The 19,139-nt window shown below is 40.6% G+C and overlaps 1 protein-coding gene across 3 annotated transcripts in view; it reads right to left on the bottom strand.

Moving 5' to 3' along the window:
- Positions 1-19,139, bottom strand: part of MDGA2 (MAM domain containing glycosylphosphatidylinositol anchor 2) — a 584,772-nt gene that overhangs the window by 384,737 nt on the left and 180,896 nt on the right. For all 3 annotated transcript variants that reach the window (XM_087952463.1, XM_087952462.1, XM_087952461.1), the window contains exon 2: positions 9,358-9,497. Coding sequence is in view for 2 of the 3 variants with exons in the window: in XM_087952462.1 (XP_087808588.1) it covers positions 9,358-9,497 (140 nt within the window). In the remaining variant the exon portion in view is untranslated. The remainder of the gene's footprint in view (positions 1-9,357; positions 9,498-19,139) is intronic.

Raw genomic sequence — 19,139 nt, 5'->3', positions numbered from 1 at the left:
TGACCAACTAACTGCATAAATAAATCCACTAGTCTTCCATCAGATGGCCTTCCCATGGTGCCACATTGCCATCAGTGTTAATAGCCATTGATCCTGCTGACTTCAATGAATGAGTCGAACCCATTTTTTTTAAGCCAGCCAACAGCCAGTGCTACATCTCCTGGCAGCAAGGTTGGATTTTGCATTGTGTAAATATCTTTTTGTTGTACTGATTCTTCCAGGATTCAGTTTCATATGCTGAGTTCTGATTCTAGTATTTTGATAAGGGGAAAATAGCTCCACCTCATCCACTTAACCAAGCACCCTGTCTAATTCTGTATAGGTCATTGTATCCATTCTCATTCAACTCTTCTCAAGACTAAAACACTCCAAATATTGCAAGGTTTGCTTACAAAGAAACTATTCTACCAGCTTAATCTTTTAAGTTATTCTCCTCTGAATTTTCTCTAGCTCCACAATACCTTTGTGAAGGGGCAACAATCAGAACTATACACAGTATTCCAGAGGTGGTTTCATCATTGATGTACTCTATATCAGGACATTGGCATCTCTATTTTGAGTACCATTTTTATTATCCCAAACATGCTGTTGGACTTTTTTAACCACAGATGCACACTGGGCTGACACTTTCAATAAACTATTTTCCATTTATGCCAAGATCTCTTTCCTTATCAATCACTACTATCTATGAACCCATTAACTGGTATGAGCAGTTAACGGTTTTGGCACCAATGTACATCACTTTGCATTTGCTCATGTGAAATGTCATCTGCCATTTTGATGATATCTACTCCTCTGATGTGCAGAGATCTCTTTGAAGTTCTTTGTAATTCCTTATTATTTCTACTACTCTAGATAATTTAGAGTAATTAGCAAACTTGGCTATTCCAACAGTAATGGGCAATTTCAGATGCTTTATAATTATGTTAAAAAGTGTTGGACTTGGGACAGAACATTGGGGGACCCAACTAGCTTTACTTCACATTTTGTGTAAGAATTATTCTTTTACTTCTATACTTTGTTTTCTATTCTTCAGTTAGCTGCTTATCCAGACCTTTTATTCCATGACTGTTAAAACTTACTGAAAATATCTTTGATGGGGTATTTTATTGAAGGCTTTTAGAAAAATCTAAATAGACGCTATGCACGGGTTTGCCCTCACACAACATTATTAACATCCTCAAAAAATCTAATAGATTAGTCTGATAGGACTTCCCCTTAATGAAGGTGCATTGATAAGGCTAAATGTTTGTTAATTGTATCTTCAATAGCACTATCTTCTATCTATCTTCACCAAAGTAGATGTATTTATTTGTTTATTTTGTTTGTATAGCTGCCCATCTCAGCTAAATTACTCTAGACAGCTCATAACAGATAAAAACAACTATCCAATAAAACAATTTAAAGACCAAAATACATGGCCATTAATAAACACCTGAAAACTATAACCAGTCAGCAGCAAAATCCAACTTTCTGTCAAGATCAATAAAGTCACTGTAAAAGCTACCCAACACTGATGGATTCCTAAGCCAAGTGGCAGAGCCATGTCTTCAGGGCCTAGCAGTTTGGCCAGTGTTTCTCAACCTTGGCAACTTGAAGATGTGTGGATTTCAACTCCCATAATTTTCCAGTCAGTCAAAAATTGGAACTATACTGGTTACTTTTTAGTCCTCAACCACAGGGATTGAACATAGAGAGAGCTAGTTTAGAGAAAAGAAGGACAAGATAAGACAGGATATTAGTATTCCAGTATTTGAGGGGTTGCCACAAAGAAGATTTATTTTCCAAAACACCAGAAAGGAAGACAAGAAACAATTAACAATGGATGAAAATTAACCAAGGAGAGAAACAATGTGGAATTAAAGAAACTTCCTAACAGTGAGAACAATTATCCAATGGAACAGCTTGCCTTCAGAAGTTGTGGGTGCTTCATCCCTGGAAGTTTTTTAAAAAGAGACTGGATTTGTCTCAAATTGTATAGGGTCTCCTGTTTGAGCAGGGGGTTAGACTAGAAGACCTCCAACGCCCCTTCCAGCTCTATTCTGATTGATTGGTTGGTTGGTTTTAATTAAAGGGTCTGCAATCTCATCTTTAAGTTCTTTGGGTGGATGTGCATCAGGACCTGCGTTCCTTGGGTGGATGCCATAGGGCCTGGTATTTTGTTGACATTCAATTTACCATAAGGCCTAGCACATCTTATTACTTTTTTATGACTCAGTTAACCTGATTCTTTTCCTGAGAAGAGTTCAGGCTCAAGGAATTCCCTCAATTTTTCTCCTGTGAAAATGGAGGCAAAGAATTTATTCAGCTTCTCTGCTATTTCCTTTTTTGCCTCTTAGCCATTTTCATCATCTGAGGGACCAACAGACTCCCTGTCTGGGTTTCAGTTATACCCATTCTATCAATAGTGTCTTCTAAGATCAGGCTTTCCAATTCACCTATTTTGGCCTGCAGGCTTCCAGCATTTGTATGCAAACACTGATACACAGTTTATTTTGCTATATTCTTTTTATTCTTCTGATTTTTTTTAGCTGCTTCCTTTCCAGCACTGCCTAGAAATATCTAGTGCACAGCACTAGAAATATCTAAATATAGCATGGCATTTGACACGGTCAAACTATTTGCTAAGACTGTATTACTATTATTCTTCTCATCCTTCCTGTTACCTATCTCTTCCCACTTATTACTGTTGCTTGTATCTTTACAATTTATATTGTTTTATTTGTTTCCTAGTATGATATGATTGCTTATTAGTAACTTATGACTATCACTAAGTGTTGTATCTTATTATTCTTGATGAATGTATTTTTTTTCTTTTTATGTTCACTGAGACTATATGCACCAAAAACAAATTCCTTATGTGTCCAATCACACTTGGCCAATAAAGTATTCTATTCTATTCTATTCTATTCTATTCTATTCTATTCTATTCTATTCTATTCTATTCTATTCTATTCATAGCCTTTAAATCAGATAAGCAGTCAGCATGCATTCTGCCAGATATCCAGTTCCCTTCATATCTAGTTTAGAATGCATAGGTATATTTATTTAAATTTAACCTATGTTTAGGCTCAATATTTAAATACACTTTGTAAAGTCAATTCTGACCTTTCTTTTTCTTCCTCTTTACATATTTTAGACAAGTGCCACTGATTAAGTTTGAATGTTAGCCCCTCTTTTCCCTTAAGAGCTCTCTGACTACATTCTCTAGTTGCTAGGATGCTGGACATTTGCAAGTTAATCCAACCCAGAAAAAAACATTCAGAAATACAGAGTCCTTGACTTATGACCACAAATGAGCCCAACATTTATGTCATTAAGGGAGACATTTGTTAGGTAAGTTTTGCCCCATGTTACGATGTTTCTTGCCACTGTTGTTAAGTGAGTCACTGCAGTCATTAAGTTAGTGACATGGTTGTTAAGTGAATCTGGCTTCCCCATTGATTTTCCTTGTCAGAAGGTCGCAAAAGAGGATCACATGCCCCTGGGACACTGCAAACATCACAAACATGAACCAGCTATATTTTGATCATGTGACCATAGGGATGCTGCCATGGTTGTAAATGTGAAAAACAGTCATGTCATTTTTTTTCAGTGCCATTGTAACTTAGTGAATGTTCTGACCCAAACCCTTTTCCAATAAAACAAAACGAACCAAAGGGAACCGAAACCTTTTAATGATTCTTACGAATCCCCAGTTAAAAGGCTGCTGCAAACTAATTCACTTTGATAAACACAAGCGTCGCCAAAACTGTACGAGGCTTGCCAAGAATCACAGATAAGAAATATTTCACAACACAAGAGTCTTCAAATACCAACTTAAGATACTGCAATGTTCATGAGGCTAGAGTTTCAAAATGACTTTGCCTTCTGCAAAGAAGGTTAGTTTCACAGCTGGCTTTTATCTTCTTGAAGAAGGGGCCATTACCTTGCAACCTTACTCCCGAGTTGCCCGTGCTGTTCTAGCTGTTCTTTCCTGTGAGCAATCATGCATGCTTGCGCACTTGGCACAGGCTCCTCGGGAACCTCCTCATCGCTGCTGCCAACCCCCACAATCTCTGAAGGCAGCAGTCCACTCCCTAATGGTCCTGACCCCTCATCTGAGTCCTCACTCTCCTCAGCCGCCCGCACCTGCTGCCGGCTAACCACAACACTAAATGAACTGTTGTAAGTTGAGCACGACCTTATACACAGACTCTATACACACATCAATACACAGAAGTAGGCAGAAGTAACGAACTGAATTTCCCCCAAAATCTCAGACTTAACTTTCCTTCGCCTTTTTTATGACCAATTTCCATCCAAGGTTCCCTGTTTAGTATTCTCTATTACCGTATATGCCGGCGTATAAGACGACCCGGCGTATAAGACGACCCCCAACATTTCCACTCAAAATATAGTTTGTTATATACTCGCCCCCTCTTCCGCACGCCTTCCACTTTTGCACTTTTTTTTTTTTTTGAGGCACTTTTGTCTACCGTGGAAGCGAATCCCGTGAAGCCGAAGGAGCAGCCAGCCTTCTCCCAGCTCCCAAAAGAGGCTCGCACCGCCCGGGCTCCGCTGAGGTATCCGGCTGGGGCTGTCAGGAGTTGTTACCGCTGGCGCGGCTCCGCGCGGCTCCAGTCCCGTGTTGCCTCGGGAAGGGAAAGGCAAAAGGAAGAGCCGCGGCGGCGCTTTGCAATGGCAGCAGCGGCTCCTGGTTTTGCCTTTCCCTTCCCGAGGCAACGCGGGACTGGAGCGCGCGGAGCCGCGCCAGCGGTAACAACTCCTGACAGCCCCAGCTGGATACCTCAGCGGAGCTCGGGCGGTGCGAGCCTCGTTTCCTTGGGAGCTGGGAGAAGGCTGGCTGCTCCTTTCGCTTCCGGGCTTCCAACGCAAAAGGGCTCCGCCAGCGGCGCTGCGTGCTTCCCAATTACTTTTGGGCGATAAGGCCCCGGCGTACCCCCCAATTGGCCTTTTAGGCAGGTCTTACGCATTACATTTCTGCTCTAATTGATTCCAAGAAGCATCAGCATCAGTTTTCACCAGCCAATAAGTGAATATCTCCTAAGCACTGTTATTGAAAAGGACTAGATCTGATCAGGAGATCAATTTTGACACAACTAAACCAGCTAAAAGTCTGTGGAGATTCCCAGTCATCCGGATCATGGTTGTTCCAAAGGTGCTTTTTCGGGAGGCCAGTGGACTTTCTGTTTTTTTCTCTCCTTTTGAAGACGTTTCGCTTCTCATCCAAGAAGCTTCTTCAGCTCTAACAGGGTAGTGGGGAATGGAAGGATTTATATTCCTTGCCGACAGCTAGTCATTTGCATCCTTTCAGAGGGCGGTTGAAGCACTTGGAGGTTTATCTGTGTCCTCAAGATCACCTGAATAGTGCTCCTGGTTCCTGTAGTCTACGATTTGTTGGGAAAAAAAACCAAGAAAGTCCAGTTGCTTCCTGAAAAAGCACCTTTGGGACAACTAAACCAGACAATTTATTGTTCCACTCAAACTGTTTTTGTGCAAGTATTTTGTGTGGCTCTGTTCAATAAAATCCTGACTGTCAGATGATATTTCTGGATAGTTGGGCTCCTTATGGACAAGGATTTAACACATTTCAGAAGGAGATGGATGTGGACTTAGCACTGTTCCAGACAAACAACAATCCTCTGCTGAGTTTGGCAATATTCCAGAAAAATACTAAATCCATACTCAAAATGTGAAGCTGCAGATGACAGAATGGTGTGCTGCTTTGTCAAGGAGGAAAGCAATATGGACTTTCTAAAGCAAAGATGAACCTCAAAGAGTGCAGGGAATATAAATTTCAACCAACTCATTCATTTTATGGTTCTACAGGGAGAGTTGAATAGATTTCTGCCCTGAACAAGAGATTGGATGAGAAGGGATAAAAGCTGCATTCTAGCTTATGCACAATAAGATATAGTTATATAATTTACGTAATGGGTATAATAAGCTATAATGGACCAAATCTTCTAATGAGTAAATAAAGGTTTGTTGGCCTTTGAACTAAGATCAAGTTAAAAATTCTTCTGAGATGTCTAGGCAGTTGGGACTTGGCAGTTGGGACTTGGCAGTTGGGACTTGGTTTTATAAGAGCTTTAGTTTCATGATTAGCCAGCCTAGGGTTTTCATTATAAAAGAAAAGTAGTCATTGTTGATTTCAGTGCTGAAACAGTAATTATGCATTGGCCATGGACTCTAAATAGCTTTCTGGGACCTCAGTCACTTGACCCCTGGAGTGCTTCTGGAATTCCCCTTGGATTCCATTTCTATTCAATGCCTTTGTCTATTATCAAAAGAGATGTCGGATTGCCAGTCAGTCTCTGACCTTGCTTACAATTGAATGTGAGTGGCCTGGCTACTTTGCAATGGCCTGAGCTAGCTCAGGTCAAGACTAGTGAGTCAGCCTGATGTATCAAGAGACTTAGTTCCTCACCTCCTGTTAGCTTTGAACGTGTAGCTCATTCCCATTTCATTTATAGTAGATGGAAAGAAATAGGTTCAGGCAGCAAATTCTGAACTGGGTACCGAGTTTTCTTTTCTCTATATCTAGCCTGATAGGATGTACAAAATGTGCAGCAGCACGATTAAGACTGGCTGTGGACATCAGCAATAAACTGAGTTTTGATAATTAGTTCCACTTTAATGGACAACCAGTCCTTTCCAATTGCCACCAGAAATTAAAAACAGGCAAAAACCAGGGGTCAGCAACCCGAGGCTCCGAAGCCACATGTGGCTCTTTCATCCCTCTGCTATGGCTCCGTCGTTCAAAATATGCATCACAACCACCAACGTGAGACACCCACTACCATGTGATTTATTGAGCTTTTTAACCCCTCGTAGGCCAACCATGGATAAATCCAAGAAATGAAAAGTTTCAGAAGAAAACAGAACATTTAATTCAACTACATATACTAGTTTTGTGGTCTCTCAGGAAATAGTCAGGCACGGGAAAGTTTTTGTGGCTGCCGGTGTTTTCTTTTCTGTGGGAAACAGGTCCAAATGGCTCATTGAGTGTTTAAGGTTGCCAACACCTGGTGTAAACCATGAACAGGACAGTTAAAAAGACAATCTACAATATTGGATTGAATTTATATTCTCAACTGTCTACCTTTAAACCAGATTGAACCTTTTGCTTCTAAAACCATAGAATGGAATCTATGACTTAGCTTTTTTTTAAGTTTGCAACCAGCACTCAGAAGATGGAATGACCAGACTATCCAATACTTTGACTTGATCACATATTTAATATGACATAAAGGCAAAAACTTATTCAAAGTTTGTTCTTTAAATCAGCTTCAGGCGGAACATTCCCAGTAATACAAACATTTAAGGCATACAGGTAGTTCTTGATTTATAACCATACATTCAGCAACTCTTCAACATTACAATGGTACTAACAAAAATTACTTATGACTGGTCCTCATAGTTATGACCATTGCATGATTGCCATAATCACATGATCCAAATTTTAGCAAATGGCAATCAGTATATTTTTTTGATGGTTGCAGTGTCCTAGTGTCAGCTTCCGTGGGAATTCAATGAAACTTTAACAATAAACTACTTTACTCACAGTTCTGTTGTGGCAAGATGCGTTTATTATGATCTGTTTCCTCCAACAACAGCAACAAACGGCAATCCCGAGTAAAGCAGCGCTGAGAGCGTCTGCCTCTCAGCGCCTTTTATAATCCCTTTCTACCCCCAATAAGCACCTAACATCCGCCCCAGCATTAACCCTGCGCACCGCCACCCCGCGATACTAACTGTCGTTAATCCTAACCACTGTGCAGTTTCCCAAACAACACCTCCCCAGGTGCCATCCCACCCTGTAGTCAGTACCGCCAGCCCCAGTCCAATGGAGCCAAAAACCGCTAAGTTCAAAACGTGAAACACCAAACAGCTGATAAGCCAGTCTGATCAGTGCTCCACCCAGCTGGTTGCACCGAAAAGAAGAGGGGCACTGTGCCTGGAGCTGTCAATCCTCATCGAAACTGGCCCATCCCAGGATCGCCAGGACTGGAACATTCACCCCCAACCATGGCAACATGTCAGGCTTCACTCTGTCGGGAAGTATGGTAGTGTCACATAATCACCATTTGTAACCTTCCCAGCCATCTTCTGACAAGCAAAATCAATGAGGGAAGCCAGATTTGTTTAATGGAGGCATGATTTGTTTAACAACTACAGTGATTCACTTAACAACCATGGCAAAAAAGGTTGTAAATCAGACACAACTCATTTAAAAAAAAACTCACTTGGTAATAGAAATTCTGGTCCCAATGGTAAAGCAAAGACTATCTCTAATAAAACATGTTCAATCTTTTCAGTGGATGGTTCTGTTGTGATTACCCTCTTAAATCTCTGAAGTAAGATTGAAGAGGTAATGGACATGAATGCCACCATGAATTCTTGAATGACAAGTGGGATAGGAATCTTAATAAACTAAGAAATATATCAATAACAATGAGTGAACAATATAAATCCCTTCATGCTTGTTGTGTTTTCTGTTAGCTTTTAAATGTAAACTAATGTAGTTAGCATTTCCAAAACTAATACATACACTTAGTTCATTGATTCATTGATGCAAAATATTTCTGCACTTCTTCCACTATCCTAAGGTAATACTCTAATAAAAACAATGGCTACAGAATTTTTAAAATGTACACAATATTGTGTGTGTTAAGGCAATACTGAACAAAAGGCAAAGTTGTCTGCCAAAACATCATTATTCAGCGCAATTTTTGTGCATGAAAACCTCTAAAAATGCAGAACTGAGACCAAAAAAAAAAAAGGAAAGTTAAAATAAGCACAATTATCTTTACTTAAGAGTTTCTTGCTTTCAGGCAATGTGGTCACAATTCACCCATTTTCATTTAGTTGCTCTTTAATGCCAACCATTTACGGCTACTGTTTACAGTTTTCAATGAAACGAGCATTCAGAAACACTTACTCTCTGGTCAACAAAAATAAGCACCAAACAAGCAATTAAACCATAACTTTTTTCACTCCCCTTCTAATATTCCCCTTCTAAGAAAATTTCATTGTTGCTCCCTGTTTCCCTTACTTGGTTTTGAATGGTGGAATTCAGAATCTCTACCTCAAAATATTTGGATCCCCTCTGCACAAATGATTCTTTGTAAAATCAAGGTACACTTTAACTATTACATTAATATTACCGTGTATATTTCAAAACAGCCTAGAAAAATCTTGCTATCATGATCCTGGGTAGACATACGGGAGCTCTCTGTAGCCAACTCTCTATTATTTTCTGAGGTAGCAACACAAGGTAGATAACAAAAACTCATGGAAGAAAAAATCAGGGCGGATAGACCACGCAAATCATCAAAGCAGGGGGCTCACCTGTGGCCGGGGATGGCCTGTAACCAAACACATCAGCTCCAGGGTCTCCCCTTCACGAATGGTGTACACTCTTTCCGAATACCGCTCCTCCTCAATGTTACAGGCGAGGCCCGAATGGATAATCCTCACCGTGGGTGGGGCTGTAAAGACAAGCAAAAGGAAAAGTCATCAGTTGTAATGGACTGTGAGAATAACTGAGGAATCGGAAGAGGAGCTGCAATGAAGACAATGGGAAAAGAAATCTGAGTCCAAAGCAGAAACATAATTTGAAAAAGCGCCTCTGATTTGACCCTCCCTAGTTCTTTCAAATGTAAAGGCAACAGAAAGAGAGGAACATCCAGATTTGCAAGATTCTGTTACTATTATAACCTTATAATACAAGTAGCATTAGCATTCAGACCTTTGGTTTCCTCATAGGGCTGACATCAGCAAAGAGTTTGAGCTAGGATGACTGGGTGGGGGATATGTACAAACAACATTTTGAGTACTGCTGTTGCTGCTATTTTGCCTATTTGTTGTTGTTGTTATATGATTCAGATTAATGGACCAAATGAAACCACTTTGCCACTAAGGAACAAAAACAAATATTTAGTGCCAGAGACAAAATAGACAGAATTTAGTGCCAAGATTTAATAGATCTGTTGTCAGTAGATATTTGGACATCTTTTCAAAGTTGCCTATCTGGGCACAATAGATACAATGGCATGTTGGAAAAACCTTAGGGCCGTGATGGCGAACCTATGGAACGCGTACCGGAAATGGCATACAGAACCATTTCTACTGGCATGCGGGAGGTCACCCGGAAGAGCCCCACTGCACATGTGTGTGTGTGTGTGCCCCCTGCCAGCCAGCTGATTGTCAGGTATCTGCCATGCATGTGCAGAGGGCAGGACATGCAGGGGGTTGCTCACGCATGCACAGAGGTGCATGGTGTGGGGGGCATGCATGCACAGGTCGTGCACACATGCGCAGGGGGTGGGGGTTGCATGCACATTGCATCATGGGTGCAGGCACGCAAGCATGTGCATGAGCGCACACGCACATTTTCGGCACACAACGTGGAAAAGGTTAGCCATCACTGCCTTAGGGCAACGTGTCAAGAAACAGTGTCTAGAGAACAATCGAATAAGAGGCAACATACCCTGCAGCAGTACAGTGGGAAGGGCAAAGAGGCTCAGTGAGACCCTCCCGAGTTTCTCAGGCTATAAAGGAGACAGAGGGAGAATTGCTCTTTCAGACTTGCAAGGTTCTGTTAACGTAGCCTTACAATAAAATAGAATTAGTTCATTTGGTTTTGTTTCTGTCTGATCTAACTGGTAAGGTTCATAGTAGGCTGACATCTTCTATGTGTGACCAGGACTGGGCCCCTGAGTGTGACAAGAGCCCAAGTGTGTTTCCTTGTTGTATTAACACCAATAGTAAAAGTTTACTTAGTGCCATATATATTTATTTCATACTGTTTTAATTGGGTTTTTTATGATGTACTCAACCTAGTATGTTTCTGAGCCTACCAGTGGTGTATTAACCATTAAGCAGACTAAGCACGTGCTTAGGGCACCAGGTCCAAAGGGGGCACCATAAAAACGTAGTAGCCTAAGCTTGGCTTCGTTTGTATAGTATGTACAAAGGGGGGAGGCACCAATATTTGTCAGTGCTTAGGGCACTAGTGAGCTTTAATCCGCCACTGGTCCCTACAGAAATGAAATAAACAAATAAATATGTTCCCATTACTGGTCTATTCACTATGATCCAAATCCCTTTCAATCGAAGTCATAAACTATTTCTTTGAGCTTGGAGCTCCCAAGATTGTGCTAACTTGCTACCTTGCGCCGTTTTGAAGCCACATACCCCAAGTCATGCTCCCTATTCGTCAGAAACCTTCTGGCTTATTTCAGATCTCCAAATAGGGCACACTATTTGGAGAAATGTCAGGAGCCCTGTTCTCACACTGTTTTGGGAAGACCTCATCCTCCAAATTGCGTGCACCATTCCTTCTCCAAACAGCATGATGATTTGGAGAAGGAAATTTATTGAAATGGCAATAATCACGCTAGTTGGAGAAAGAATGGCACGCTCCTTACTTGGGACTCCTTCCGCTTAACAACTTGAAATTTTCAATTAATAACAGCAGCTGGAAGTGCCAGGGTTGCATTCGCTGAGCAATTGGATCACGTCATACCTGCCTTTATGACCATATTACTCAGTAACTAAAATTTCAGTCCCAATTGTGATTGTAAGTCAAGAGCTACCTGTACAGTCTTCTTGCTGTTTATCAGTACAAAAGGTTAAACGTTACAACTGGGACACAGGGTGTGAAATTTCAGCGGATTCAACACAAAGATTATAATGTGGAGGAAACCACCAGCCTATCCTGGTGAACAGAGATCTTCTTAATTGAATAACAAAAGATCCTTTCTCAAAAGAGATTGCCACTTCCAACTGCAATGCTAAATAAGCAGAAACTACAACCAAGTAGGTTGCCTGACTCCAGAGCGCTCCTCCAGGAAACACGGTTACGTTCACTTTCTTGGAATTCCTATGGGGTGGGCACACTTTTGCACATGTCTTTCTCTGTATAAAGAGCTCTTGGGGAAGGGCTCTGGGCAGCCACCTCCAACAGCTGATTCAGTACGCTGTAATCTTGGAAATAAAGATTCAACTCCCTTTCAAGCCACTGTCTTCATTCTTTATTTCAGCTCAGAAACAAACTTGGTAAACATTTATTTCTAACACAAACAGCAACCAATATTTTTTGACATGCTCAGTGGCCAAGGAAAATGGATTGCTTGTTAAAAGAAAGTGAAAATACTAGGATGGTGGAATGGAAGTGACACGGAATACCTTGGAAAAGACATGGTTCTTTGACTGGCTGGAAAAGAACACTGCAATGAAGGTAATCCTTGATTTATGACCATAGTGGACCCTGCCCATCACAGTCATAAATCATGACAGTTGTAAAGCAGTTCAACCATGTGACTGACCCAATTTTGTGACCTGTTTTGTGGTGATCATTAAGCAAACACCGTGGTTAAAAATCTACTAATGCCATTGTTAAGCAAATGCTGCAATCATTACGTGAACCAATGGTTCGCTATTGGCTGGTTCTGGCCAAAACAGGTTAAATTTTAATAAAAATGTCTTAAAATATACTCATGTGACTGCAGGATGCTGCAAACGGCTGCAAATGTAGGCTGATTTTCAACTACCTAAAATGTGGTCATATGACCATGAGGATGGGTGGACAGACATTGGAATTTTGGAACTGGGTCATAAGTACCCCTGGGGAGTCAGCCATAATTTCAAACAGTCGTTAAGTGACTATCTGGGAGAGCTATGGTGGCGCAGTGGTTAGAATGAAGTACTACTTCTGCTGACTGCTGGCTGCCTGCAATTTGGCAGTTCGGGTCTCACTGGCAAAGGGTTGACTCAGCCTTCCATCCTTCCAAAGTCAGTAAAATGAGGATCCAGATTGTTGGGGGCAATAAGCTCACTCTGTAAACTGCTTAGAGAGGGGCTGTAAAGCACTATGAAGCAGTATATAAGTCTAAGTGCTATTGCTATTTGCAAATAATCATCTTTCAGCAGGGAATAAAACCTGACCAATATGTGCTAGTCTTCAACAGCTAAGCCACATCAGATCCAATTACTATATGGATGAGAAACCTCTGGGGAATTCCAGGGATTAGGGTGAAACTCGGAGATGAAAACAGCTGGAGGAAGGAAATAGTAAATATAGGTAGTCCTTGACTTACAACAGTTCATTTAGTGACCGTTCAGAGTTACAACATCACTGAAAAAAAGTGACTCATTAAAGTTTTTCACACTTACGACCATTGCAGCATTCTCCCATGGTCACATGGTCAAACTCCAATATTAGCAACTGACTCATATTTACGACGGTTACAGTGCCCCAAGGTCATGTGATCACCTTTTGAAACCTGACAAGCCAAATGAACAGGGAAACCAGTTTCACTTAACAACCGTGTTACTAGTTTACCAACTGCAAGGATTCCCTTAACAATGGTGACAAGAAAAGTCATAAAAGGGGGCAAAACTCCTTTATCAAATGTTTCATTTAGCAACAGAAAATTTTGGACTCAATTGTGGTTGTACGTTGAGGACTACCTATATGCAGTTGAAGACATTTCACTATGGATGTTTGCAGATAGATAGATAGATAGATAGATAGATAGATAGATAGATAGATAGATATAGATATAGATATAGATATAGATATAGATATAGATATAGATATAGATATAGATATAGATATAGATATAGATATAGATATAGATAAAACTGCTACCTCAATGCCCAATCCCACTACCACCAAACGCCTGGCAGACAAGACACACATAAAGACTGAACTATGCACCCTGACTAAAGTACTGACAGCTGAAAACTGAAACAACTGTAAAAGTCTGACTCACAGACGAACTCAGTACAGAAGCCTGATGATGGCAGATGAGATTCTGCCGAAACGTTGCTACAACTTTAAAAGCACAACTATAATGACGTGGGAAAATACCCGAACAAAGCTGAATACCATACACGTAAGTACCCGTGAAAACTTAAGAAAACACACACACACACACACACACACATATATATATATATATATATATATACATACATACATACATACATACATACTTACAAACATATACGTACAGCTCCTAAATAAATATATTCTTGCAGGTTGAGAAAATACCATATATTTAAAAATATTGTTTCCCCTGCAAAGTATTAATGGACAAGGGTTGCATTCATCACTATGTTATTAATCTCCAAAATCCCCGGAAGGAAACTTTATATTTTTAATTTTAATTCAAGGTATTTTTTTTCTCTTAATTTACAGAAAATTAACTTTTCATTATTCTTTCTTTTTCATTATATATGCTGCTTGAAATGTATTATCTTGCTCATTACACAAGCAAAGCGCTTTAATTAGGACAATAAAATTAAGGAGTCGGCATGATGGGATTCATCCTCTTTTCTTTTTACACAACCCATAATGAAAACCTGGCTGCCGTCATCGATGGGACAGACTTCCTGATTGCCTGTTGTAGATGCAGAGATTACAAGATTCAATTATCATTAAATAAAGTAAGAGCCCTCCACATGTCTTAATTTCACCAGGCAGCTCAGTTCTAATCCTTGTGGAGGAAACACAGGATGTGAAACATTAACTAAGACTCTATAGCAGTGATCCCCAACCTTTCTTATGCCGCGGCCCGGTATCCCCAACCTTTTTTATGGCGCGGCCCGGTACCGGCATTAGCTGGGCGCCGCCATCTTTTTGATGAAAAAGTGCTTCCGGTGACCTCACGGAAGCACTTTTTCATCAAAAATGGCGGCTAGCGCTCGATGAGCTTTTCCAGGTAGAAATGGCTTTCTACCCGGAAAAGCTCATCGAGCGCTACGCCGCCATCTTTTTGATGAAAAGTGCTTCCGGTGAGCTTTCTACCCGGAAAAGCTCACCGGAAGCACTTTTCATCAAAAAGATGGCGGCGCCCAGCAAACCAGCGGCCTGGTAGGACTTGTTCCGCGGACCGGTACCGGTCCGCGGACCGGTGGTTGGGGACCTGTGCTCTATAGAATTTAGAGTTAATTTTCAGTCCAGGTTTAACCTGGTGAGAATCATGTGGGCTACAGAAGTTATGTATGTGTGTGTGTGTGGGGGGGGAAATCTATTGGGCATAAAAGAAAAGAAAAATGAATTAAGAAAAAAAAACCTACATAGACTGTCTATTTTGAAATGTCAGGCAGGGACTAAAAACCGACATTTAGTGACCCTGGCTCAGCCATTATAAAACAATAACGGAGTTTGCCAGAGGTAGTATTCAGCCAGTTCGGGACGGTTCTGGCATACCAATAGCGGAAATTTTGAGTAGTTCGGAGAGCCATTGCCCAGAACAGATTTACTGCGCATGCACATGCACCTCCTGCCAGCCACCTGATTGTTGGGTATCTGCCACGCATGCGTGGGGGGCGGGGTGGGAGATGCTCACCCATGTAGAGGGGGTGGGGCACACATGGGGGTTGCACACGCATTTGCAGAGGTGCTCAGTAGGGGGATGTTGCGCATGCATGCACAGAGGCATGCGGTGTACATGGGGGTTGCACGCACATGTGCAGGGAGGCGGGGGTGTTGTGTGCGCATTGCATTATGGGTGCAGGTACGTGTGTGCATGCACGCACTTTTGGCATGCGACGACAAAAAGGTTAGCCATCACTGCCCTAGTCCCAATCCTTATGGGGAGCTAGGAAACATGCTGTTTCAGTAGCAGCCCCTACCATATGGAAGACCCTTCCCCATGAAATTCAGCAGAACTTCACCCTCCTAGTCTTCCATAAAGTACTGAAGATCTGGCATTTTTCCCAAGCCCAAGGGTTTTCCCCCAAGGGTGAGATGGGTGAGAAGATTCTCTGAGAAAGGAAACTGGGGAAGGGCACATGCCGGATAGGCATTCAGAGGAAGACCCAGGCCCATCCCCTCTTTATCCTAGGGCATGCAGGGAGGAGCGGATAAGGGAGAAATATGAGTGGCATGGTCTACGGGGGAGAAAGGGGCCCTGATCCCCTTCATTTGCTGCAGCTGGGAGCATTGGTTAAAAGGACAAACTGTGCATGGCAAAAGTATTGGAAGCAAAGTGTGCATTGTTATCGGAGCTTATCTGTGTTTTGGCTTCCTCCTAACTGTGGTTGGTGCTGTTATCTGATAGAAGTATGCAATTAATCATCCTTGCCTGCCGTAGTAATTCCTTCAGTGTGGTGAGTTGGGTTTTTTATTTCAAATTAACTTTACTTTGGGTGTGGACTGCATTTACTCTCTCCGTAAGCTGTTTCCTTTAAGAGTTTGAAATCCTGCCGAAGATAATTGGACATTGGTGCCAAGTTGGAGACATTAAAGGGACTTTTTTCTATTTTTGTGACTTGGTTATTTTTGTGTCACACCCCGGGTCATCACAGAGACTGTATATCAGATATATAATTTTGATGCCAGGTGTTTAATGTTGATAATTTTAGTATATTTCTGTATCGTGTCTTATTATTAATATTATTTTATTGCTAATGGGGAGCCAGAGTTCAAAATAGGATGGGCAGCTGTATAAATGCTTTAAATAAATAAATAAACGTTATCTAGTTACATCTGCAAGCAAACATGCAACTCGGAGAGCACCAAGAACTCCACAATTCAGCCCTGAACTACAGATATCCTCTTCTATTATGCTCACCCATGTCTTCTGAGTTTCTTGTCCTCACTTGACTTAAAGATATAAGAAAAATCAGAGTGGATTTCTGAAATCTGCAAAGAAATCAAGCATTGTGATGGATGACAACAATGAAATATATTTATTTGATTCGGGCTTCTATGGACAAAAGTTGAAAACCCATAAAATATTCTGAATTATGCATCTGAAAATGAGTGTGTATTGCACAAAACCAGGAAATTTAAACATCCAAACGGGGGGAAACTACATAACAAAAATAACTTCCGTGGAATCAGTAAAATTACTATTAATTCAAGGGAGGAAAGAGCAGCTGGTGAAATCTAGTTCAACAATACTCATCTTTGAGTTGACTTTTTCCAAAAATCTCCTTCTAATTTATTCATTACCTCTAATTAAGGACAATTCAGATGACATCTATCTCAAAATGTTAAGAGGGTTAGCACTTATTAGGGCTTACATAGGAGGACAATTTCAGAGCAATGGATTAGAGTGAGAAGTACAAAAATATCTTAGAGAAAGACAATTTTCAGACAATGTTTGTACTATTGAAAAAAAAAAAGGCAACACAGATATTTCCAGTCACCCAGAATCAAGTTCGATGGCATCTTTACCTTGCTGATGATACAAGCACGTTCCTTTTAATTATAAGATCAGAAATAGCATTTTCATTAAGAAGCAAAAACTATAAACAATATCAGATTCCCTATTCCTAGTCTCAGCATTAGAACACTTAGCTATGAAACTCAGCACTTTTATCCCAGGTGTATAAAGGCAGATTGTTGCAACTGAAGGGGAAATTGCTTAATGCCTATATCCAAGGATATTGCTTATTGCAGAACTTTTAGATTGAGTCCCAGTAGGAAAAAAAGCAAAACTGAGCAAAAATCTCACAAATCAGTTTGGAACCGTGAACATATTGGTTTTACATTGAATCTAGACCAAGAGATAAAATAGAGGGAGTCATTTCACATTGCTAAGCGAGATATTTAAGTGAATGTTGACTCATTTGATGACCTTTCTTGCCGCAATTGTGAAATGAACCACTGCAGTTGTTAAGTTAGTGACACAGTTGTTCGTTGAAACCGGCTTCCCCATTGACTTTGCTTACCAGAAGGTCACACACGGTTATCACATGACCCTGGGACACTGCAACCGTCATAAATATGAGTCAGTTGCCAAATGTTACAATTTTGATCACGTGACTATGGGGATGCCCCAACTATCATTAAATGTGAAAAACAGTCATAACTCACGTTTTGCAGTGCCATTGTAACTTTGAATGGTCCCTAAGTGAACTTTTGTAAGTTGAGGACTACATGTATACATAGAATATATACACCAGAGATGGCATTCAGCAGGTTCTGAACAGTTCTGGAGAACCAGTAGTGGAAATTTTGAGTAGTTTGGAGAACTGGCAAATTCCACCTCTGACTGGCCCTGCCCACATCTATTCTCTGCCTCCTAAGTCCCAGCTGATCGGCTGGGTCTTCTTTGGTTGCCCTGCGCAGGAGAATGGAGCTGGAAAGCAGGTTAGTGGGGTGGGGAGGGAATGGGGATTTTGCAGTATCCTTCCCTTGCCACGCCCACCAAGCCATGCCACGCCCACCAAGCCATGTCCACAGAACCAGTAGTAAAATATTTTTAATACCACCACTGCTATACACGCACCAATACACAGAAGTAGGCAGAAGTAATAAACTGAATTTTAACCATAGATGAAGAGTAATGGGTTAAAACAACAGGATTTTGCAAAGGCAGGGGGAAAAGAAGCATCATTTTGAACAACTATCTATGAGTGTATAAAAAAAACAAGATTTTAATAAACCAGCTTTAAAAATAGATGATTTATATTGCACAAGGAACAGATGATTGAACTGTACATTTGAATTAGCTGAATGTTTTATTTTGTATTAGATTTGTCACCAGAATAAAAAAATTCCTATTAGAGTTGAACACTGTATTTTCATCCCATTTGCAACCTATTTTAAAAAACAAAAGAACCCATGCCAAAACAAAAAAACAAAAAAACAAACCCTTGTCCTATGCTTTGGCACCTGCCAGAACTTCAAACAAATTCACTTCCAATAAATACGTTTTGAATAACTGGAATCATTTTTTTTTTTTAAATGTAGCTAATTCCTGCAACATCTGATCTCTTTTGTATTGGATCTCAGAAATGCTTTTCTCCAAGCATTAAGATTCAATGAGAGGAATATAAATTAAAATGCTGCACGGATGATGGAATACTAACCATTAGGCAACCTCAACATGCAATAAAACAGCTGATGAAAACAATTAAAGGGTTTGCTAAATTCTCAGGGTATAAAATTAGCATACAAAAAAAGAGATAATAATGGGACAATTAACCCACAAAGAAGAAACTTTTGTTAGGGCAATCCAACTAACAAAAAACCCAGTAAAATACTTGAAACAGCATTTGATATATTTCAAAATAACTACACCACATTATTTTTTAAACACAATTAGAAAAATGTATAGGGTTTCCTGCTTGAGCAAGGGGTTGGATTAGAAGAGGGGTCTCCAACC

Source organism: Notechis scutatus, chromosome 1 (assembly GCF_049901735.1).
Source record: "Notechis scutatus isolate UNSWTSFEM ecotype Mainland chromosome 1, rNotScu1.2, whole genome shotgun sequence".
NCBI classification, from domain to species: Eukaryota; Metazoa; Chordata; class Lepidosauria; order Squamata; family Elapidae; genus Notechis; species Notechis scutatus.
This window is presented reverse-complemented; position numbering and strand designations above follow the sequence as displayed.